Below are 25181 nucleotides of genomic sequence, written 5' to 3'. Positions count from 1 at the left end.
ATGTTGCAGTCAGAGATGTAGTAGGGCATATTGTCCGTGCTTTTAGGTCTGTTCTTCTTGAGTTGTGATGTTTTGTGTATTTATGGTGTATTGAATGTGTTTTAATTTATGTAGCTAAGTTTGATGTTTAGATTTTTGAGATAATGTGCTTTTGGTTTTATTTTTTGTAGGTGTATGTATCGGTTTTTTGGTATCAGTAGTTGTGGCTGACCTATATAAGTAAGGGAAATGACTGATTCCAATTTTCGTTGTTTTAGTTTTAGGTATTGATGTTTTGGTATCGTCAGCTCTGGTTGCCCTGTGTAGGTCAAGGAAAATGTCTGATTCCAATTTTCATAATTTTAGCTGTAGGTGTTGGTGTTTTGGTATTGTCAGCAATGGTTGACCTATATAGGTCAAGAGAAGTGTGATTTTTGTTGGTATAGCAGAATGTTGTATTTTTTTTTTATTTGCATTTTGTGTGTTTTGGGCTAGTGATGTGTTTTTTTTCTGTTCTGTTTAATTTGTCCTCACCCTAAAACCCTCAATTTCCTGCGGTTGTCTCGGTTGTTTGATTATATTTTTGGAGGGAGATGTTATTGTCTTATTTATATGTATTTTCGTGTTTGTTGCTGTGTGTACGTAGTGACGTCATAGGCACCATATTGATGACGCCCTGGATCAAAGCAGATGGGTGGAATTGGACACTTCTGTAATCCCTAATTTATTGTTTTTATGTACAGACAGCAACCTAACACATCACCTTTAATACAGTTCTGCCAGCCCAGGAATTCTAATTGGTTCACCACCACCATTCAACCACAGCTGTGCTCGCATTGTGCACAGTATTGAATCATCTTATGAGGAGTGTGCATGGCACTACAGTTCAGAATGGAAGTGAATCATTAAGTGTAAACATATGTGTGATTATAGAGAGGAGACAAAACACCTATTGGCTGTTTGTACAGGATTACAAATCGATGATGAGGAAACTTTGTGTTACCATCGTGAGAAGGTATACCTGGACAATTTTACACGCATTTCTGGTCACATATGTGACAAGACTGTGGTAAAAAAATCTGAGAGTTATTTCCACAGTGGTGTGTAGGCAGCTTTCCGGTAATGTTAATCTTACACCTGGCAAATCTCTGTGCTCAAAGTGTCATTGCATGATTGACACCAGTATAAGGTGTAACCAAGAGAATGAATGTTTAATAGATACTAGTGACAATTTTTGGCCTACTGAAAAATTTGTATCTGCAGGGAATATGGCAAGTAGTGCTCTCAGTGTGTCACCACTTACAAAACAACATCTAGGTAGTAGTAAAAAAGTCTCACATGGCAAAATGAAGTACAAGAAAATCTCCTCTGCTGTTCATAAGCACTTGGAAAAGTGTATCGAAATTACATTACCTAATGATGAGGATCATATCCCTTCAACTTTCACCCAGACTGACTTTGCTAATCTTATTGAATAGCTAAAAGAAAAATGTAAAACAGCTACCTATGAAATAAAAATCAAGATTATCAGTCTCCTTCTTTCGAAGTGGGCAGTTGCATATTGTGCTAGGGAATTTGGGGTGTCAGAATATTAGGTTTGGAAGGCCAGGGCACTGAAGGAAAATCAAGGAATCTTGCCTGATGTGATGCTCTGTGGTCGTAAGTCTTTATGTGATAATGTACAACATGCTGTTTGTACATTTTATGAAGATGATGAGTATAGTTGTTTGTGTCCAGGGATGCAAGACTTTTTATCTGTCCGATCGGAATGTGGTGTTAAAGAACACAAGCTGAAACGCCTTGTTTTAGTGAATTTGAAGGAGCTGTATGCAGCCTTCAAAGAGAAGCTCCCACTTATAAAAGTGGTTTCTTGAAATTTGCACAGTTGCATCCCAAATAGTGTGTACTCGGGGGTGCTCATGGAGCCAATACTGTGAGTGTTTGTATTTGTCACCAGAACATGAAGCTGATATTATATGTCACCAAGCTTAGTAAGACAACTACAGACTTACTTGAGAAGATTGTCTGCTCCACAGAAAGTGAGGACTGTATGTTACATAAGTGTGATAAATATCCTGGCGTGCAATGTATTTCAGCTCTCCTTGGAGAATCGGAAGCGCTGTGTTTGGCTGAAGATGTCCAGTATGTGCAGTGGATCACAACATATTGGGGTACATTGATATCAGTCGTGGAAACAGTTGATGATTTCATACGCAATTTTTGCAACAAACTGGAATTGCTGACAAGTCATCATTTTATAACAAAAGAGCAATCACGTTATCTAGCTTCACTAAAAGAAACACACAGCCCAACAGAGTGTATTGTGATTGGAGTTTTTTTCTGAGAATTGCTCATTTATTGTACAAGATGCAGCACAAGGATTTCACTGGCAGGTGTCCCAGGCCATTGTGCATTCTTTTGTAGTTAATCTACTGAAATCAGGGTCATCATCATCAACTGTAAAGACGATGTGCATAATGAGTGACTATCTCATTCATTCAACAGCTGCAGTACATTATTATCAGAAAACTATTATTCCCCATATAAAGGATGCAATGCCACTCTTAGGAAAAATTCACATAATTTTAAAAAATCTGACGGCATTCTGAGGACTTCAGAATTGATGCTGAGTGGCATTTCTTTGCCACTAGCCACAGGAAGAGTGCCTGTAATGGAGTGCGGGGGAGGGGGGGGGGGGGGAGACACGACAGTCAAAAGACTGGCTGGCAGAAGGAGTCTTCAAGAACTTCATGACCCAATCCTCACTGCACAAGGACTTTTCGAATTAGCATCACAAGAGATAAAAGATATTCAGTTCTTCTATCTCTCCTCAGAAGACATTGAAAATAACAGTGCAATGCTACTGCCGTCTGCTTCACGTCTGCTGTGCAGCGAGCTACCTTAATTTAACTGTATTTTTCTTACTTGTCACTTCTTCTTCCGTGTGTATTTGCTTTTAGGAAGCTTTAATTGTCTGGTGCTATTAATAGTGTTCCATAGATTTCGTGTTTGTTTTGAATACAGTCAGAGAGTCCCTTTAGTCAGCCATAGTGCCAGTAGAGTCAGTGTCGTCGTAACTGCCGTCTGCTTCACGTCTGCTGTGCAGCGAGCTACCTTAATTTAAGTATTAACTGTATTTTTCTTACTTGTCACTTCTTCTTCCGTGTGTATTTGCTTTTAGGAAGCTTTAATTGTCTGGTGCTATTAATAGTGTTCCATAGATTTCGTGATTGTTTTGAATACAGTCAGAGAGTCCCTTTAGTCAGCCATAGTGCCAGTAGAGTCAGTGTCGTCGTAACTGCCGTCTGCTTCACGTCTGCTGTGCAGCGAGCTACCTTAATTTAAGTATTAACTGTATTTTTCTTACTTGTCACTTCTTCTTCCGTATGTATTTGCTTTTAGGAAGCTTTAATTGTCTGGTGCTATTAATAGTGTTCCATAGATTTCGTGTTTGTTTTGAATACAGTCAGAGAGTCCCTTTAGTCACCCATAGTGCCAGTAGAGTCAGTGTCGTCGTAACTGCCGTCTGCTTCACGTCTGCTGTGCAGCGAGCTACCTTAATTTAAGTATTAACTGTATTTTTCTTACTTGTCACTTCTTCTTCCGTGTGTATTTGCTTTTAGGAAGCTTTAATTGTCTGGTGCTATTAATAGTGTTCCATAGATTTCGTGTTTGTTTTGAATACAGTCAGAGAGAGTCCCTCTAGTCAACCATAGTGCCAGTAGTGCTAGTGTTTGTTTTCAATACAGTCCAGAGACAGGTAGTGCAATTTTCATTGTTTTCTACAAGAAGTGGCTAGCAACCCCAGTTTAGTGAATAAACAGCCGCCTTTAGTGAATTAGCAGTCTAGTTAAAGGTTGAACAACTCTCTTCAGTAAATTGATTCTTAGGATGGATAGGATGTGTGACTGCTGTGTACGGACGCAGGAGGAGCTGGCCACTGTTCGCGAACAGCTGAGCGTGTTGATGGCCGCGGTCAGCCGTCTTCAGGCTGCTGCCTCGGAGTGTAGCGGCAGTGGGGAGTCTGGTGCGTCGCAGGGTACACCCCAGGTGTTACATGCTTCACACACTGTCCCTGCTGTCGAGACATCTTCGCCGGTACCGGGCGCGGTTGGGCCACCCTCTCCCCAAGGGGAGTGGCGGGTTCAGCGGCGTTCGCGGCGCACGAGGCGGAGGGTCAATGTGGAGGCTGGCCGTGTGGCATCGCCCGCTCTGCCTGTGAGTGGACTTGTGGCTGCTCCTTCAGCAAGGTCCGAGCAGGCACAGGGGGGGAGGGGTTTATTAGTTATTGGGAGCTCCAACGTTAGGCGGGTGATGGAGCCCCTTAGGGAAATAGCGGGAAGGTCGGGGAAGAAGGCCAGTGTTCACTCTGTCTGCTTGCCGGGGGGTCTCATCCGAGATGTGGAGGAGGCCCTACCGGCGGCGATAGAGAGCACTGGGTGCACCCGACTGCAAATTGTTGCTCATGTCGGCACCAATGACTCCTGCCGTCTGGGTTCAGAGGTCATCCTCAGTTCGTACAGGCGGTTGGCGGAATTGGTGAAGGCGGAAAGCCTAGCTCGCGGGGTGGAGTCAGAGCTAACTATTTGTAGTATTGTTCCCAGAACCGATCGCGGTCCTCTGGTTTGGAGCCGAGTGGAAGGCTTAAACTAGAGGCTCAGACGATTCTGCGGAGATCTGGGGTGCAAATTTCTCGACCTCCGCTATCGGGTGGAGAAATGTAGGGTCCCCCTGAATAGGTCAGGTGTGCACTACACGCCGGAAGCGGCTACAAGGGTAGCGAAGTACGTGTGGAGTGCACATGGGGGTTTTTTAGGTTAGAGAATCCCCTCCCTAGGCCCGACAAGACGCCTCCTGAGACGCGGCAAGGTAGGAGTAGGCAAAATGCAACAGGGAATAACAATATTAATGTGCTAATAGTAAACTGCAGGAGCGTCTATAGAAAGGTCCCAGAACTGCTCTCATTAATAAACGGTCACAATGCCCATATAGTACTAGGGACAGAAAGTTGGCTGAAACCAGACGTAAACAGTAATGAAATCCTAAACTCAGATTGGAATGTATACCGTAGAGACAGGCTGAACAGTGAAGGGGGAGTCGTGTTTATAGCGATAAGAAGTGCAATAGTATCGAAGGAAATTGACGGAGATCCGAAATGTGAAATGATTTGGGTGAAGGTCACGGTTAAAGAAGGCTCAGACATGGTAATTGGATGTCTCTATAGGCCCCCTGGCTCAACAGCTGTTGTGGCTGAGCACCTGAAGGATAATTTGGAAAATATTTCGAGTAGATTTCCCCACCATGTTATAGTTCTGGGTGGAGATTTTAATTTGCCAGATATAGACTGGGAGACTCAAACGTTCATAACGGGTGGCAGGGACAAAGAATCCTGTGAAATTTTTTTAAGTGCTTTATCTGAAAACTACCTTGAGCAGTTAAACAGAGAACCGACTCGTGGGGATAACATATTAGACCTTCTGGTGACAAACAGACCCGAACTATTTGAAACAGTTAACGCAGAACAGGGAATCAGCGATCATAAAGCGGTTACGGCATCGATGATTTCAGCCGTAAATAGGAATATTAAAAAGGGTAGGAAGATTTTTCTGTTTAGAAAAAGTGACAAAAAGCAGATTTCAGAGTACCTGTTGGCTCAACACAAAAGTTTTGTCTCAAGTACAGATAGTGTTGAGGATCAGTGGACGAAGTTCAAAACCGTCGTACATTATGCGTTAGATGAGTATGTGCCAAGCAAGATCGTAAGAGATGGGAAAGAGCCACCGTGGTACAACAACCGAGCTAGAAAACTGCTGCGGAAGCAAAGGGAACTTCACAGCAAACATAAACATAGCCAAAGCCTTGCAGACAAACAAAAATTACACGAAGCGAAATGTAGTGTGAGGAGGGCTATGCGAGAGGCGTTCAATGAATTCGAAAGTAAAGTTCTATGTACTGACTTGGCAGAAAATCCTAAGAAATTTTGGTCTTATGTCAAAGCGGTAGGTGGATCAAAACAAAATGTCCAGACACTCTGTGACCAAAATGGTACTGAAACAGAGGATGACAGACTAAAGGCCGAAATACTAAATGTCTTTTTCCAAAGTTGTTTCACAGAGGAAGATTGCACTGTAGTTCCTTCTCTAGATTGTCGCACAGATGACAAAATGGTAGATATCGAAATAGACGACAGAGGGATAGAGAAACAATTAAAATTGCTCAAAAGAGGAAAGGCCTCTGGACCTGATGGGATACCAGTTCAATTTTACACAGAGTACGCGAAGGAACTTGCCCCCCTTCTTGCAGCGGTGTACCGTAGGTCTCTAGAAGAGCGTAGCGTTCCAAAGGATTGGAAAAGGGCACAGGTCATCCCCGTTTTCAAGAAGGGACGTCGAACAGATGTGCAGAACTATAGACCTATATCTCTAACGTCGATCAGTTGCAGAATTTTGGAACACGTATTGTGTTCAAGTATAATGACTTTTCTGGAGACTAGAAATCTACTCTGTAGGAATCAGCATGGGTTTCGAAAAAGACGGTCATGTGAAACCCAGCTCGCGCTATTCGTCCACGAGACTCAGAGGGCCATAGACACGGGTTCACAGGTAGATGCCGTGTTTCTTGACTTCCGCAAGGCATTCGATACAGTTCCCCACAGTCGTTTAATAAACAAAGTAAGAGCATATGGACTATCAGACCAATTGTGTGATTGGATTGAGGAGTTCCTAGATAACAGGACGCAGCATGTTATTCTCAATGGAGAGAAGTCTTCCGAAGTAAGAGTGATTTCAGGTGTGCCGCAGGGGAGTGTCATAGGACCGTTGCTATTCACAATATACATAAATGACCTGGTGGATGACATCAGAAGTTCACTGAGGCTTTTTGCAGATGATGCTGTGGTGTACCGAGAGGTTGTAACAATGGAAAATTGTATTGAAATGCAGGAGGATCTGCAGCGAATTGACGCATGGTGCAGGGAATGGCAATTGAATCTCAATGTAGACAAGTGTAATGTGCTGCGAATATACAGAAAGATAGATCCTTTATCATTTAGCTACAAAATAGCAGGTCAGCAACTGGAAGCAGTTAATACCATAAATTATCTGGGAGTACGCATTAGGAGTGATTTAAAATGGAATGATCATATAATGTTGATCGTCTGTAAAGCAGATGCCAGACTGAGATTCATTGGAAGAATCCTAAGGAAATGCAATCCGAAAACAAAGGAAGTAGGTTACAGTACGCTTGTTCGCCCACTGCTTGAATACTGCTCAGCAGTGTGGGATCCGTACCAGATAGGGTTGATAGAAGAGATAGAGAAGATCCAACGGAGAGCAGTGCGCTTCGTTACAGGATCATTTAGTAATCGCGAAAGCGTTACGGAGATGATAGATAAACTCCAGCGGAAGACTCTGCAGGAGAGACGCTCAGTAGCTCGGTACGGGCTTTTATTGAAGTTTCGAGAACATACCTTCACCGAAGAGTCAAGCAGTATATTGCTCCCTCCTACGTATATCTCGCGAAGAGACCATGAGGATAAAACCAGAGAGATTAGAGCCCACACAGAGGCATACCGACAGTCCTTCTTTCCACGAACAATACGAGACTGGAATAGAAGGGAGAACCGATAGAGGTACTGAAGGTACCCTCCGCCACACACCGTCAGGTGGCTTGCGGAGTATGGACGTAGATGTAGATGAATGAAAGATTTGACCAATCCAGGGCAATTCGAAACACAAGACAGTACCACGACTTTATGCCTGCTGGGAAGGGTGTTTGTTGTTAAGATGTATCAAACTTCATGTTCTGTGAGATGTAATGTGGGTTATCTGTCACACAATGCAGAGGCACAACAGTCTCCAGTACAATACGAAGCAGTATCACTGCAGGATATCAGGCTGCCTGCTTACATTATTTGTGTCTACTATTCTAAGTGGTACCTTGCCTTGGACTGTTCTGAAGAGAACCAAGATGTTTTGGTGGATTGCCTGTATCTGCTTGGACCAGCTAAAGCTTACTTTTTAACCAACGAAGTCAGCTGGATGAAACTCGGGGACATTCTAAACACAAATATTCTGCCAAACACTATAACAGGCAGACAGTATGCACTGGACAGGGCAAATGAAATTGAAATACTCCAGTTGTTTAACAACTTTCAGCAGTCCAATTGAGGAAAGGCACCGATCTTCAGTGCATGTGCTTCCTATGTAACTTTCTATTTAGATAATGATTGATGTGTTCAGAGTGTAAAACATGTTATTTCTACTAATTCAGGTTGAATATGTTGCAGAATAATGGGTCTCTTGTGTCAAATTCTGTGGCACTTACGATATTGTCCTTATCGACACGTATCGACACATACACATTGTTAAAGAGTACGATAAAAAAAGTACGCGTTGGAGTAACAGACAGAAATTTTGGGGGTAATTAGACTTACATACAAGCTACATAATGAAGCAATTTGCAGCACACTGTGATTGGCACACATTGTGTTAGGGGAGGTCCCAAATAGTGATTTTCAACAATTTTGGAATTTTCAAAATCCAAAAAGTCAATGTGTGCATGCAAGTAACAAAACCAAATTTGTTTTATGAATTCAGCCTTATCACCTCTCTGTGCATACCAAATGTTGTTTCAGTACTATCATTCACACATGAGATTGAAAATATTGGAAACGCAAAAGTTTGATAACTTGTGTAGCTGTTTGCCCATGTATTACTTCCAAACCATGGCCTATTGCAACACATTCTTGCTTTCTCCTACAAGTGAGAGGTGTTACCTTTCAAATGAGACCTTTTGGCTGTATCTCATTTAGTACAGGAGCTAGGATGTCACACATGGTAACATGTTTTTTTTTTTTTTTTTTTTAAGAGGAAAAAAAAAAAGACCAACATTGTAACTTTGGGAGAGCCTAGCTCAGCCCCCTGGGGGTCTCACATTTCAATACCGGAGATATGAACTTAATTTAGTGCAGATATTAACTGTACCAAATTTAATTGAAATCTGTGACCGTGATGCAACCCACTTTGGCTAATATCTGATGATTTTCAATGGAATGACCTTTATAGCAATGAAAAGAGGAAGTGTCAAAGTTTTTTTCATAATGTTTGATATCAGTTTAATAAATTTAGTAATTTGTAATTAATTAGCTTTTAATAATTTGTAAATATAATTAAAAAGCGAGAAAGCATATCTGCTGTTAATGAGTGCATGGCGGCAGTGATCCAGTTCCGCAGATTGTTCAGAGTGGTTGGTAGATGCAGGATATAAACAGCTTCCTTCACATAACCCCATAAGAAATAGGGTGTGTGAGATCAGGAGATCTTGGTGGCCAGAAATGCGGAGCCAGGTCCTCAAGACCCCTGTGACAGATCCATCGCTGAGGAAGGGAGTCATTCAAAAAGCCTCTTACATCACAGTGCCAATGCGGCGGAGCTCCATCCTGTTGGAAAATGAAGTCCTGGGAGTCTTTCATAACTTGAGGGAACAGCCATTGTTACAACATGTCCAGGTACATGATTCCCGTTACAGTTCTTTCAGCAAAGAAAAAGATCCATAAACCTTTGTACGGGATACGGCACAGAACACCTTGATCTTCGGTGAGTCTCTTTTGTGTTGCATTGGTGAATGTGGATTTTTCAAACCTCATATACGAACATTGTGTCGTCTGACTTTTTCGTTAATGTGGAGCATCCTTCACCGCTAAAAATTACACGCTGTAGAAATGCGACATCCTCCATCTTTGCTAGCACATTACAACAAAATGCGAGACGCTTTTCTTCGTCATTGGGGATGAGAGCCTGCACGAGTTGTAACTGGTAGGGCTAGTACAGCATAGCCACCTCAGAACTTTCCATACAGTTGGTTGGGGTATTTCAAGTTCTTGACTGGCTCTATTGGCAGACTTACTGGGACTGCGCACAAAACTTTCTTGAATCTGTTGGACATCATGCTCAGACACATGCGGTAAGCCTGTGCTTTTCCCTTTGCACACACTCCCAATCTGTTTAAATTGCTTAAACCAGCAGCTAATGCTTTTGCGAGTTGGTGGTTGAATACCGAATTTGGTACGAAATGCCCGCTGCACTCAATTTTTGCGAACTCAAGAATGCAGAAAACTTCGTGCTCCACAGTCACCCTCTGACTCACAATTGACAGTGAAATGGAATGACGGCCCTATTGCCACGCAAACTCTACTGGCCACTTCTGAAACCATCACTGTCCACCTGCCGCCGCCCACCAAAAACTTTGAACTTCCTCTTTTCATTGGTATAAAGCTTGTTCATTTTGAATTTGTACTTGAATACACAGACTTTTTGAAAATGGGCTCATTTTTTAGAATAACCCTGTATAATCACAGAGAAATATCCTTTCTTTGTTTGAATAATAAGTTTCTTAATTTTTAGTCTAATTCATATTTATCTCAAAAAAGATGATTGTTGTAAAGAAAACATTATGACCTTCCTTTGTTAATAATGCTAATGTTTTCATTTTACTTAAGTACCTGTTCGTGTTAGTGCAAGTGCAAGCAACTTTCGACTATTCCATGCCATAAGTGTATTAGAGGTCTTCTGTTTTAAGTTTTTATGTCCATTACTGTCAACTAGTTTGAATGTGTCAAACTAAATCTGCCCTCTAACACAAAATCCTAAGATTAACTGAAGACTTAGATATGGCTTTGTCAACTTTCAATAAAACTTTGAGCATAACCTAGACCTTGCCGTACACTACAGCTTACTCTGTCACCACAACCTACTCTCCTTAAAATAATATAGATGCAAAAGAAATATTATCAGTGTTCTGTTTGCACACCTATGACGTCATAACCCACATCATCACCATGTCACCAGATTAAGCTGACCTGGTAGTTTCAGTGGATCCAAATCGCGTACCTGTAGTACTGTAGAGATTCCATAGTTCGGAAGTGTTTGATTGAGTTGACTTGCAATTGTTAAATCTTTGCCTCATTGGCAGATCTGATGTAGTTATAGCTTCCAATGGACCACAGTGAGTTTGAGTCACGTATTCTTTTGTAACCCATTCAGCAAGTCTTACGAACTGGCATTGTCATGCACATCACATAAGATTGCAGCCCAGTTGTGTAGTGTTCTGCCCATTTCATCTTCATTTACTGTCAGTAACCAGTGAAGTTTACTCTTCATCTGCACACCTTGCCATGAGTAACACTGCGCAGTGCCAACTTCTCTCCATTTTGCACTCTGGTCCAACTTCACTGGGTAAAGATTTCCATTCATTATAACACTTTTCAAGGATTGGCAACGTAACAGCCTCCCTCTATCCCCTCCTTCTGCCACTGTACATAAGCAGACTCTTTCTTGTCCATACTACAACCCCTCCTCCACCATCACCTTCACCATCTCTCTCTCTCTCTCTCTCTCTCTCTCTCTCTCTCTCTCTCTCTCTCTCTCCCCCCCCCCCCCCCCCCCCTCCTCACCCTTGTCTTAACAGATATTGTTGTGTACTACATGCTCGAATGAAACAGTGTTGTATTATGGGGTCCAAACCTCTATCAAACTATCCATATTTTGATTTTTCATGATTTCCTCAATTTCCTTATGGGTGATTCAAATAAAAAAGATATGGTCAGTATTCTTCCCTAACATTATGTATTCCAAGCTCTGTTCCCTCTCTGACCCCTAATATCCCTTCTGTCTTTGTGAAGTCTACACAAAATGGACCCTTTGAATGAGATGACACAATGACATAATCTCAGCAGCAACATAGATTATACACTATATGATAAAAACAGGTGTATATAATGCAGAATTAACCACGCGATTTCACAAGAGGTCCCAAATGAGGGAGGGAGTATTGTGTTGTCAATAGAGAAGCATTACCACCAGAGTAGGCCAGTCACGAGACATACGTGATTTTGAATGTGGACATTTCAGTCCTTCTAAGCTGCCCAAGTAGAATGGTGGTGACTAACTTGTGAAGTGAAAATTTGAAGGGCCAACCCCAGCTAAACCAGGACTAGATAGATCTCATTTACTGACAGATAGGGATGGTCATGCAAAGACTGATAAGGATGATCATGAATTGCAGAAGGCAGTTGTAAAAAATTGCATGAAATCAGGGGAAGGAACCACTAGTCAGTTCTTAAGTGCAGTCCAGCTGGGACGATCTGGGACGATGACTGTGCATAAGGATTGAAAAAGAATGGGATACAATGGCTGAGCAGCTTCTCATAAGACATACATTTCTGTAGTCATTGCTAAGTGATGCTTGAGGTGATGTACAGAACAACGCCACTGGATTGCGGATGACTATGGAAATGCTCTACCATCTGAGCTACCCAAGCATGACTCACACCCTGTCCTCACAGCTTTACTTCCACCAGTACCTTGTCTCTTACTTTTGCACTGCAGAGTGAAAATCTCATTCTGGAAACATCCCCCAGGCTGTGGTTAAGCCATGTCTCCACAATATCCTTTCTTCCGGGAATGCTAGTTCTGCAGGGTTCACAGGAGAGCTTCTGTGAAGTTTGGAAAGTAGGAGATGAGGTACTGGCGGAAATAAAGCTGTGAGGATGGGGCATGAGTCTTGCTTGGGTAGCCCAGAGGGTAGAGCATTTGCCCGCGAAAGGCAAACGTCTCGAGTTCGAGTCTTGGTCCAGCACACAGTTTTAAGCATTACTGCTATCATTTGTAGTGCCAAGAGTGACGTGTAGAAGAAGAGGTTTAATGGTATAGTTATGTTTTCTGTAGTTAAGATGTTAAGATGTGGTGCGCTTATTGCACTTAAGAAAATGCTAAATGTGTGAGGATATGAGCACATTTGACAACATTGTGTACTACTGTCAGTAGAGGAACAGTTCAAACACAATGATTGATTGTATCAGCTTGAAAGTGCACCCTGTCATAAAGTAACATCTGTGAGGCAATAGTGTGTGAACAGTAACATTCCTGAGATAAACTGGCATACCCAGAGACCCAAATTGAATCCAATGGAACACCTTTGGGATAAACAACAACATCAATTCTGCTCCAGATGCCAGTATCCAACATCAATGCGTTCGGCTCTCGGGGTAGAGTGGGCAACCATTCCTCCATAGACATTGACACTTCTTTAAAGTTCTCCCCTGCAGAACTGAAGCAATCATAAAGCCAAAGGATAGACATACCCCAAATTGATTTCCACTGATAGGTGTCTGGGTACTTCAGATCAGATAGTATACACCATCGCTTGTGGTACTGAAAGCTTCCAGAGTGATGACTAGTTGAGAGAGCTACCATGCCAATTTGAATGTCTTCCAAAAATATAATATGCATCTTGTTAAGCTCACAGCCTATTTATTAAAATTTGCTGAGCTTGGTTGCCTCTGCAGCATATTGGCTGTTGCTCAATAAATCTTTCTGCTATAAGTTTGCTTTAGCTGCTTAAAATTTCCCAGAAATGCCATTTGACTGTAACGTATAATTAGTACTAAACATATTAAGATACTTCAGTTACACACAAACTTTTTCTTACTTTTAACGTTTGTAAGCAGCTGGTAATTGCCCTGATTGCTGTCAAATGATTGATGGCTGCTGCAAATCAATGTGTTGAAAGAGCTCCCGAGAGTCGTGTACCTGTGATACCTATACAAGAGGTACCTCAAGTACTATCCTCTCTCCTTTGGATCCTGTCTCCTCTGCAGCAACTACAGGATCAGTCATTACCTGTCCACTTGACTGCAACTTACGTGTCAATGGTAGATCAAGGCACCCTGTACAGGATGGACAAGGACCTAGGAGTACTCAGGGTGTTGTACCAACAAGTTTGAGGTGCTGTCTTTCACTGAAACTGAAACAAACTGAGCCAGTTTTGGGGAAACCTGTTTTGTGCGGTATCAGGAGGAGGCAAACACAAAAGGATAGGGGTCTATTAATCATCGGCAGTTCAAATGTGTGGTGAATGATGGTACCCCTTAAGGAAATGGCAGCAAGGGACAGAAAAGGACTTGAGGTGCACTCAGTGTGCATGCCTGGGGGCTTCATTCAGCATGTTGAAGAGGCTGTTCCAGCAGCCATTGAGGGAATAGGATGCAACCAGCTGCGAATTGTGGCGCGCGTTGTAGCAAATTATGCATGTCATGTAGGCTCAGAGGTCATTCTTTGGTCATTCCAATGACACAGAGGAGGTTGAGAAGACCAGCCTTGCATGTTGAGTTTCAACGAAGCTCACAATTTGCAGCATTGTCTCCAGAACTGATCGTGGTCCTTTGGTTCTGAATTGAGTGGAAGGACAGAACCAGAGACTTCGAAGGTTTTGTGACAAGCTAGGCTGCGAATTCCTGGACTTCTGCTGTAGGGTTCAGAACTGTAGGGTCCCACTAAATAGGTCAGGTGTGCGCTACACAACAGAGGCAACTACTGAGTTAACTGACCATGTGTGGGGTGCACACAAGGGCTTTTTAGATTAGGCAACTCTCCATCCAGTTCAGATAATGATAGCTGGAGGAAACCCAGAAGTATCAATCTAAGATTGAAAGAAATGCCCCCCCCCAGATGGATGTATTAAAATTCTAATGCTAAACTGCCAAAGCATTCACAACACAGTGCCAGAGTTTGAAGCACTCGAGAAAACTAGTGAAGTTCATGTAATACTAGGTACAGAAAACTGGTTGAAATCTGAAATTGATAGCAGTGAGCTTTTTGGGGAAAATTTAAGTGTATATTGAAAGGTTAGGCAAATGGAAAATGGACATTGTGTATTTCTCACAGTAGACAAGAAACTCAAATCCACCGAGGTAGAAATTGAAGCTGCTTGTGAAGCTGTCTGGGCAAGATTCAGTATCATGGGTGAGCATAAAATAATTGGATCCGTATATAGTTCACCAGACTCATCTTCTAATGTAACCGAAAACTTTAGAGAAAACCTAAGTTCACTTGTCGTAATTTCCTCAGTCATACTGTAATAATCGACAGAGACTTTAATCATCCAATAATTAATTGGAAAAAATACAGGTTTGTTAGTGGTGGGCATGATAAGACATTCTGTAAAACTTTACTAAATGCCTTCTCTGAAAACTACCTAGAACAGATAGTTAGGAACCCCACTCATGATGGAAATATATTAGATCTAATGGTAACAAATAGACCTGACCTCTATGAGAATGTCCTCATCGAAACTGGTATCAGTTACCAGCTGTGGTAACAATGATTAACAATGTGCAGAGAACAACTAAAACAAGCAGAAGGATATATATGTTCAGTAAAATAGATAAAAAAAACTCAGTAGTGTCATATCTCAATGAGGAACTTGAAACTTTCTGCACAGGACAGAAATATGTAACTGAGTAAGGTAGCGCAGTGATTAGCACACTGGACTTGCATTCGGGAGGACGACAGTTCAAACCCGCATCTGGCCACCTGATTTAGGTTTTCTGTGATTTCCTTTAAACTGCTTCATGCTGGGATATTTCCTTTGGAAGGGTACAGCCGACTTGCTTCCCCATTCTTCCGTAATCCAAAGGGACCAATAACCTCACTGCTTGGTCCCCTCCTCCAAATCAACCAAAGTACCAAGCAACCAGGAATATGTATAGAAACGATGGCTCAAATTTAAAAGAATAGTTGACCATGCACAGAAACTACGAAAGGAACAGAGATTACTGCGTAATATGTGAAAAACAAAGCATAAGGCTATAGATAGATACTGAATGAAATGCATTTGGCTGTCAAGGAAGCAGTGTGTGCTGCCTTCAATGGCTATCGTAGCAGGACATTGACAAGTGATCTTTCACAGAACCCAAAGAAATTCTGGTCATATGTGAGGCTGTTAGCATCACTAAAGTTATTGTCCAGTGAAACTGAGGGTACCAAAGCAAAAGCTGAAATGCTTAACTCTGTTCTCAAATGTTTCTTTACAAAGGAAGACCAAAAAATTGCCCCAGTTTATCCCTTGTACTACTGAAAAAATGAATGAAATAAGTATTAGTGTCAGTGGTGTTGAAATCATTAAAATTGAACAAAGCTTCAGGCTCCAATGGAATCCCTATCAGATTCTATTCTGAACTTGTGGCTGAGTTAGCCCCTCTTCTAACCATAATCTATCGTAGTGCTCTCGAACAAAAAACAGTTTCCGGTTCTTGGAAAAAGGCACAGGTCGTACCTGTGTACAAGAAGTCTAAATAGAAGTGATCCACAAAACTACTATCTAATATCCTTGACATCAATGTGTTGTTGAATCTTGGAACGTCTGAGCACAAATGAGGTATCTTGAACAGAATGACCTCCTCAGTGCCAACCAGCATGGATTTCAAAAACATCGATCATGTGAAACTCAACTCGCACTTTTCCCACATGACATACTGAAAGCTTTGGATCAGGGCAACCAGGTAGATGATATGACTACAATGTCAGTGAGTCACTGTTAGAATCGGCAAACTCCTACAAAAACCTGGGTGTAACACTTTGTAGGGGTATGAAATCACATAGGTTCAGTCCTGGGTAAAGCAGATGGTAGATTTCATTTTGTGGGTATAATACTGGGGAGGTGCAGTCAATCTACAGAGGAGATTGCATACAAATCACTCATGCAATTGGTTCTAGAATATTGCTCAAGTATATGGTATCAATACAAAATAGGACTCACAGAAGGGCAGCATGAATGATCACAGGTTTGTTTAATGTGTGGGAGAGTGTCACAGAGATACTGAAGGAACTGAACTTGAAGATAGATGTAAACTACCCCAAGAAAGTCTGTTAACAAAGTTTCAAGAACCATCTTCAAATGATTACTCTAGGGATATACAACTCCCTCTGTATCGTTCATATAGGTATCATAGGAATAAGATTAGAATAATTACTGCAATAATTGGTGCAATGGGACATACCCTCTGCCGCGCACCTCATGGTGGTTTGCAGAGCACAGATGTAGAATTTTGTGCAACACTAGTAAGAATGCCTTATTTGAAAATTGGCTAAAAACTTCATAGTGAACTCTTTCATTTTTGCTATTTGTATAAATACCCATTGATAATATGCATCAGAAAATTCACCAGAGACTTGTCTGTAATCCAGTTTTAGTTTTTATGACAAAATGTGCATTAAATGTGTCAAAGTTTGCCAACTATGCCACAAATGTAAACATTATGCTATGCTACATATAAGTCAGTCTGGTACTTCAACCTTTTCTTGGTGTTCACATTTGTTGTCTTTGTCTCGACCAGATTGCCACCACCTTCCAGCCGAAAATAGATGTCGGGCTACACTACAGATAAGTTTGTCACTACAACAACACTGTTGTAGTTTTTTTTTAAGGGGGGGGGGGCATCATTGGCCAAAGACCATTATCAGTAATCTTCATGTTAAAGCAGTACCAATAAATCGATCACTTCAGTATCATGTTAAATAGATATTTTTCACTTTGGCTAATGGGACGGCTAATCATGCCATTTGTCAAAAGCAAGTGTTTGATATCAGTAACAAATATGCTTTAGAAGTGCCAAATTTTTGTGCTAATAATTGGGCCATGTTGTGCAAATGGGTTTTAGGCAGTACAGTATCCCAGTGTACAGCCAATAAACATATGCCAAATGAATGCATTTGTCCTTTGTCAGAAAATTACATTTATCCATGTACAGTTTTACCGGGAACTAGCTGAATATATGTGAAAAGTGTAGTTCTGTGAGCCAATAGCAGTGCAACCTGTACTCTCCATGATAGAGAAACTAGGGAAGTATGCTCCACAGTACATAACAAGAACAGCTGTATTCCTTAAGGAGTACCGAGCGAGGTGGCGCAGTGGTTAGCACACTGGACTCGCATTCGGGAGGACGATGGTTCAATCCCGTCTCCGGCCATCCTGATTTAGGTTTTCCGTGATTTCCCTAAATCGCTTCAGGCAAATGCCGGGATGGTTCCTTTGAAAGGGCACGGCCGATTTCCTTCCCCATCCTTCCCTCACCCGAGCTTGCGCTCCGTCTCTAATGACCTCGTTGTCGACGGGACGTTAAACACTAATATCCTCCTCCTCCTTAAGGAGTAAGTTACAGGAACAAATGTTTCTAACTATGGGAGGGAAGTGGTAACTCTAATAGCATTCCTGAGGAAAATATAGCATACTGATGAGCTCCATAATACACAGGCAGATTCATCTGTGGCAACTGCTTATGAAAATTAAATAGTTTGGAATTTTAATAAAAAGTTAAAACTAGATTTCACCTCTTCTTTGTGCAAGGTCATTGCTGTAAACGCACTGTTTTGCTAGCTTTTGTTTCTGGTGTAAATTGGTGGACCCATGCCTCATCCATAGGTACAAATCAGCTGGATCTTTTCAAAGCAGTTTGGAAATGTTAAGGAATTCATTTTTAAATCTGCTTTTGCTTAGTGTTCAAGAAATACAGTGCCCATCCTGCACAAAGATATCTCATTGCTAATTCTCCATGTAAACTTTACCATACTCTTTCTTCTAACATAGCTGTGATGTCAGCTATGCCATACACCTGTAATCACTGACTATCCACTTTAATACTGTCGACATTGGTGTTTTCATCTGTGATTGCATTTTAAGAATAAGCTTCAAGTAGATGTCTACATCTACATCCATACTCCGCAAGCCACCCGACGGTGTGTAGCGGACGGTACCTTGAGTACCTCTATCGGTTCTCCCTTCTAATCCAGTCTTGTATTGTTTGTGGAAAGAAAGATTGTCGGTATGCCTCTATGTGGGCTCGAATCTGGTTCAAATGGCTCTAAGCACTATGGGACTTAAACATCTGAGGTCATCAGTCCTCTAGACTTAGAACTACTTAAACCTAACCTAAGGACATCATACACATCCATGCCCGAGACAGGATTCGAATCTGTGACTGTAGCAGTCACACAGTTCCAGACTGAAGCGCCTAGAACTGCTCGGCCACAGCGGCCGGCGGCTCGAGTCTCTCTGATTTTATCCTCATGGTCTCATCACAAGATATATGTAGGAGGGAACAATATATTGCTTGACTCCTCGGTGAAGGTATGTTCTCGAAACTTCAACAAAAGCCTGTACCGAGCTACTGAGCGTCTCTTGCAGAGCCTTCCACTGGAGTTTATCTATCATCTCCATAACGCGATTACTAAATGATCCTGTAATGAAGCACTCTGCTCTCTGTTGGATCTTCTCTATTTCTTCTATCAACCCTGTCTCGTACGGATCCCACACCGGTGAGCAGTATTCAAGCAGTGGGCGAACGAGTGTACTATAACCTACTTCCTTTGTTTTCGGACCGCATTTCCTTAGGATTCTTCCAATGAATCTCAGTCTGGCATCTGCTTTACCAACAATTAGTTTTATATGGTCATTCCATTTTAAATCACTCCTAATGCCTACTTCCAGATAATTTATGGAATTAAATGCTTCCAGTTGCTGGCCTGCTGTATTGCAGCTAAATGATAAAGGATCTTTCTTTCTGTGTATTCACAGCACATTACACTTGTCTACATTGAGATTCAATTGCCATTTCCTGCACCACGCATCAATTGGTTGCAGATCCTCCTGCATTTCAGTACAATTTTCCATTGTTACAACCTCTTGATACACTATAGCATCATCCGCAAAAAGTCTTCAAGAGAAGTGTAGTCACCTGTAATTTAATCAGAAATTTCTTACTGTGGGAAATTAGGAAGTGTGTGCTTTATAAACTGTCCAAAACTTGCTAAAAAATTCTGTTGGTCTGAAATTTTGACTCCAAAGTATTCCTATTGATCCAGTTGAACTACACACATGGAACACAGCTACTTAAAAAGTAGTATAAAAATTCTCTAGATCAATTTGACAATTGACTTATTTTGTTGTACAGCATGTACCAACGTTACTTTGCCCTTGTTTATGAAAACAATCCAAAATGTTTCTAGTTAATCAACATGGAGGTGTAATAAGGGGAGTTGTTATGACATCACAAAACTGTAGTCAGTGTCTGCCATCTTAGAATGGGCAAACAAAAGCTTGTGATGGAACTGTTTTGGTAAAACAAAATGCCAACTTGCATCATTTACAGGTGTACTGTTCATTCTGATTATAGTCTAAAGTGTAAAGGAATTACATTTCATTCATAAATGAACTCATTCAAGTGATATTTTCTTTCATACAGATGAATTATAGTTGTGTTGCATGGTTTTACTGTAGTAGTTTTGTTTCCGCAATTGGACTTCAGATTTCCTATCAATACAATTCAAAGAGTGCTCTATTTGAATGTTGTAAGAAGGAAATACTGCAAACCATCCAGACACAGCAAAATGCAATGTTCTCAACATTTCACAGTTTTTATTAATCTAAGAAATGTAGCCATAACTGTAATGTAATTATCTCCCTCAGATTCTCTGTAATGAAACATATTGTCCACACATTACAGGTTCGTTACGGGGCCCCAAAATGTACAAGATGGTACTAGTAGTACTGGGAAAGTTCCTAAAGTGTATATCAACCATGAATCATCTACTGAAATGTTTCACTTAGTGGTTTATCGAGCTCTTAGTGCAACAGTTTGTCTCTTCATTGATGGTAAGTAGAACATGAAGTATTTTGCACATAGGGTTGTGACCTGTCAGAATTACACGTGGCAACTGTTTATTAGTTCAGGTTGTTCATAATTTTGTTGTTATTGCTTCAGTAAAATATTCTTGTAGTGATCCAAGAAACTGTAGTTTGACAAGTCACTTTCTGCTTCATTATTGCCACAGCTACAGTTATTACTGCTACGCAGATTTAGCAGATGAAGTTTTGCTACATGAAACTTCAGCCATGGTAAAAAATGATGAAGAAATGTAATTTTGTAAATATTTTTTCTTGTTCTTCCATTAATCTTGTAACATTGTAGTGAAGATAGTGGATACAATCTCATGGAAAGGCGCATTTGTCAGGCGTAGAGTTCAGAGCCTAATGCGACATTTTCCATATTGTTAGTATGCATGTTACATTGCAGAAATCGCTTATAAATGATTTACAGCTGAATTGGATATAATTCGTAACCTTCACTCCTTAATGTGGCTTGGTGTTTCCATGGTAAATTGTCAGACTACAGATACAAACATGTTGACTTTGATCCCCAGTCACTTTTCAGGAATTTTGATTCGTCTCTTATCAACTCTTCCACCTGATGGCAATGTTTGTTGATGTGAATTTCAGTTGTAGGTTGATGACAACTTTATCTAATCACTCCTTTACCTATCTGATTTTTGTGTCAAGAGCACAACCAGTTTTTCTTAATTGTTTCATTGTATAGCAAAATAAAGAAGTAATTTATTAGCTCAGAAGTATGTATAACAAATTAAAACTGGTCTGCATTTAATTGTCAATGTAAAAATGAAAGTGGAGTACATGAAACACATCTGCTTGAACTTAGGATTGATTTGGGAGTGTTTAATATCCAGTTTAAGAACATTATTTTATGAATATACAGTCTTAATTTCATGAATAAAATCATGTCTCCTCCCCCCCCCCCCCTCCCCGCCCTTGTTACATCTTCAATATGGGCTTGATAAGTTATTTTCCACTCCCCAGAAATTGGTTGTATTTTGTGGTATTCATTAGGACCTTCTGGTGATCTGCTTTCACATTTTGTCTTTGATTAAGAAACTAATGTCTTATGTACTTTTATGAAAAATGTCATTACAGGTTCATTAATACTGAATATGGATCTGTTTAAACACCTTGATATATTCTTGGGACCACAGCTGACAACACTGGTGTCTGAAGTAGCAGAACACTGTTCTAAACAAGCTGCTAACAGTGGTGCAAGTTCACCAGATTCTAGTCCTAAATTTGTATACTTTAACCAACTTAATTTGGCTCAGAAAACAACTGTTCATCTTGATAACAGAAGAACAGGAAACATAGCAGTTACACCTGAAGTTCTGAGGTTATTAGCAGACATAAATGCTGATAAGGAAAGGTATGATAGACACACTTAAAACAAAGTTATTCAAGTGTTCTGAAGTAATAATAAGTATACAATTGATTAAGGTAGCAAAATTAAATTATGTGTAAATAAGATATAAAAGGTATATTAAGAGAATTTTAATTAAATTTAGTATTACTGCTAAAATTGTACCCAATATTAAAATGACACTATATGTAATTATTCTAAGAGCAAAAATTACATTTCCACACCATTTGCTTTTTGAAACTATCAGTTTCTAAGAAAATTGAATTCTAGGATATGGGAGACACCTTTGATTGTTTGTGGTAGGCTTGATGGTTCTTTGGTCAGTGTTTGTCAGACCATTAATGATTTTAATATTTTTTAAAATGATGTTATCTGTATCAGCAAAGAAAATCTCAATTTATGACATGATTACACAGAGTCCACTCATATCCATCCAGTACAGGTGACCAATAGGCACATCAAACATTTCATTCATAACCAAAAGCAACTGTAACACATGATATGTATCAACATGCACTGTTTATGTGCAATTGCTATAATTTTTGAATATCCAGCATTTTAATGTAAAAATTGAGTTGTCATAGAAGAGATTTTTGGCATCGTAATGTGTGTAGCTCTGTGTAATCGAAAGCTGGGTGTAGGCTATGTTTACTATGTTGACCAGAGAAAAGGGCTGCACAGAGTATTGTTATAGAACCATTTAGTCACAGTTCCATATTTTGTGGCTAATAAAGTAACCTCATATTCTGTTTAATTGAGTTTGTAATGGACTGTCATTGGTTTCGCTAGATGGCTAGAATGACTATGGGATGATATGAGTGGTCTCTCCCAATTGATAATTTTTTTTAACCTTTCTAAAATGTACTTTTGGGATACAGAGGGGAAATGATGTACTTAAATCATCTAAACAGAATGGATGACCAGTACTTAATCTTTTAGAGGGAAAATTTCTAGTACTGTCCATAGAAAAACTTAAAAAGTAGGAAATAGTAAGCCTAGTTTTTCTATGTAAATTTCTCATCTTCAGAAAGGAAACATCTATTGCGTAGTGGGTTTCTCCAAACCTAGAATCTTAGTGACTTGCTCCCACTCCTCCCCCACCCCACTCTTCCCCAACTAACCTGTCTCACCTCCTTGAATAAGGAACATTTAGTTCCGGAACCTGACTAGTATGGTCTACTCTAAGGAAATTTGGCTCCTAAGGATAAATGCTGGTCACCCATTCCATTACCTTGGAATTTTAGCAGTTTACTCGATTAAATTTTCTGATTGATAACATTTACTGAAAGATTTCCTAAATGTGAAATGGCTGGTTAATAATATGTGGTGCTAATCTTTATTTCTGATCCAGATGAGTTTTTTTATTTTAAATTTTAGATAACAATTATGTGTTGCTGTAATTATTTAACTCATTCTAATTACCATAAGCCATGCCATTTATATAGAAACTTTGTTTAATTTTTGTCCCCTCAGGATGTCAACAACTGGAGAAACTATTTTAAAAACCATGAGTGATTACTGGGTTGTAGGTAAAATTTCAAATCTAAGAGAATTTTATGCAGTAATTCAGCAAAAAAGTGCAAACCTTATAGATATCAATGGTAAGTGTTAAGATATAGTTATTCTCTTTTGTGCTGCATGGTAATAATCGGTGCTTGATTTGTATAAAAAAAAAAAAAGTTCTAGTACTGTGACCTTCCGTGAGTGGGGGGGGGGGGGGGGGAGAATTTAAATTCAAACATCTTGAAACGTTATTTTAATGCATTTTTTATCAGAGGTATCAGTGTGGCAGACTGTCACAATCCTCACAAATCAAGCACTGCTTATGGTATAAATTATACAATTTAGAAGAAATGGGTCTAGTGTAAATGGTTTACAGTACTCTGTAGAATACAATGAATTCATTAAAATGTATTGGAGGAAGAAAGGTAGTTGACAAAGCTACTTCTAAGAAAATTCATACTTCAGTAAACAGTACAGTTTATTGATAAGCTATAGAGAGTAATATGGGTTCTCCAAAAATTGTAGGAGCCTCAAATTGAAGATCAAGGCTGTTAATAAAGGTGTAATCTAACTGCTTTCAGGTTAGGTGAATCTGTAGCTCCTCTGCACTAATAGCTGATCAGTGTTACCTTCCTCTTTTCACATTAAGCTGTGGAAGATAATATCTAACAGAGAATAGACATCTTGCCTGAATCATAATTAATGGTACGAACATGAATCGAAAACCTCTGAATGACTAGGTTAGATGTGCTTTCAAGTATTTTAATGGTTGCTGAGATAGAAACATGTGTTAATGAATTACCTCCGCAACACCTACAACACTATTAAACTTAGAGGGATTGCAAAACTGTCCGCATTATGTTATGTTTTCCTGTTATTTCATTAACTGTTAGTAAAGACTAGTAGTTGTATCAAATATGTGACATTTGAGTTCTTTGTTTAGTATATTATCCCCTCCCCCTAAAATAATTAAAGAGCTCATTCCTGGGAGACAACCATACCAATTAAACCAGAAAATAGTGACATATCGTCAAAAATGTATTTTTAGTTGTGAAGCAAGTAGTGATGAAAAGGTATTTGATTTCTACATTCAAAAAACTAAATACAGACAGGAAAAGATCAAGAAATGAGATTCCAATGATGGGCTGCTATCTCCTGCTGAGATACATTATTTCAAAGTGAACAAACTTGACAGAGCTTCACAGAACTTATGACTTCAAGAGAAACATAATTTCACACAGAAAGTATAGGAAAGAGTGAATAGAAAGAAGAAAGATATGTATATTCTGTCAGTAGTATGATGTAAATTTCAAGCCACAGATTATTACCGATTTTTTATTGGCTTTAAATACACCTGTCCATCCAGATTACATAAGCAAAAATTTCATATGTCTTAATGTACAGCCTCAGATTATAGATTCTTTAAGATATTGGACACACCTTAATCAAACGCAAGGGACTGACAACTGTTGGAAATTGTGGCAAAGCAGTTCACAAGACAAGAAGACATTGTATCTCTCCACAACCCTACTTGTATTACTCTGGCATCCATGGTGTGGAGTCAATATTGCATTCTGTACTTGGAATAGATGGTGTCCTTTTAAAAACTGAGACAATTAAACTACATTCAGACTATTTGTCTACCGTTCCACCCTTTAACAGCGTGTGGGAAAAATTGACACTTAAATCTTTCATAGAGAATTGATTTTTCTTATCTTATTACGATGATCATTGTCCCTCTGCAGTTTGGCACTGAGAAAATATTTTCACGTTCAGAGGAGAGAGTTGGTGATCGATATTTTGCGAAAAGGCCTTACTGCAACAAAAA

At 40.1% G+C, this 25181-nt stretch overlaps 1 protein-coding gene across 1 annotated transcript in view; it reads left to right on the top strand.

Annotated features, from left to right (window-relative positions):
• The window catches only part of LOC124709145 (vacuolar fusion protein CCZ1 homolog), a 51071-nt gene that overhangs the window by 5549 nt on the left and 20341 nt on the right, over positions 1 to 25181 (top strand). Inside the window, exons 7-9 of the mRNA XM_047240819.1 lie at positions 20318 to 20466; positions 21580 to 21856; positions 23324 to 23451. Of these exons, the coding sequence (XP_047096775.1) occupies positions 20318 to 20466; positions 21580 to 21856; positions 23324 to 23451 (554 nt within the window). The remainder of the gene's footprint in view (positions 1 to 20317; positions 20467 to 21579; positions 21857 to 23323; positions 23452 to 25181) is intronic.

The sequence above is a fragment of the Schistocerca piceifrons genome, chromosome 1, assembly GCF_021461385.2.
Source record: "Schistocerca piceifrons isolate TAMUIC-IGC-003096 chromosome 1, iqSchPice1.1, whole genome shotgun sequence".
Taxonomy (NCBI): domain Eukaryota; kingdom Metazoa; phylum Arthropoda; class Insecta; order Orthoptera; family Acrididae; genus Schistocerca; species Schistocerca piceifrons.
The sequence above is the reverse complement of the archived record's forward strand: the minus strand, read 5'-3'. Positions and strand labels throughout refer to the sequence as shown.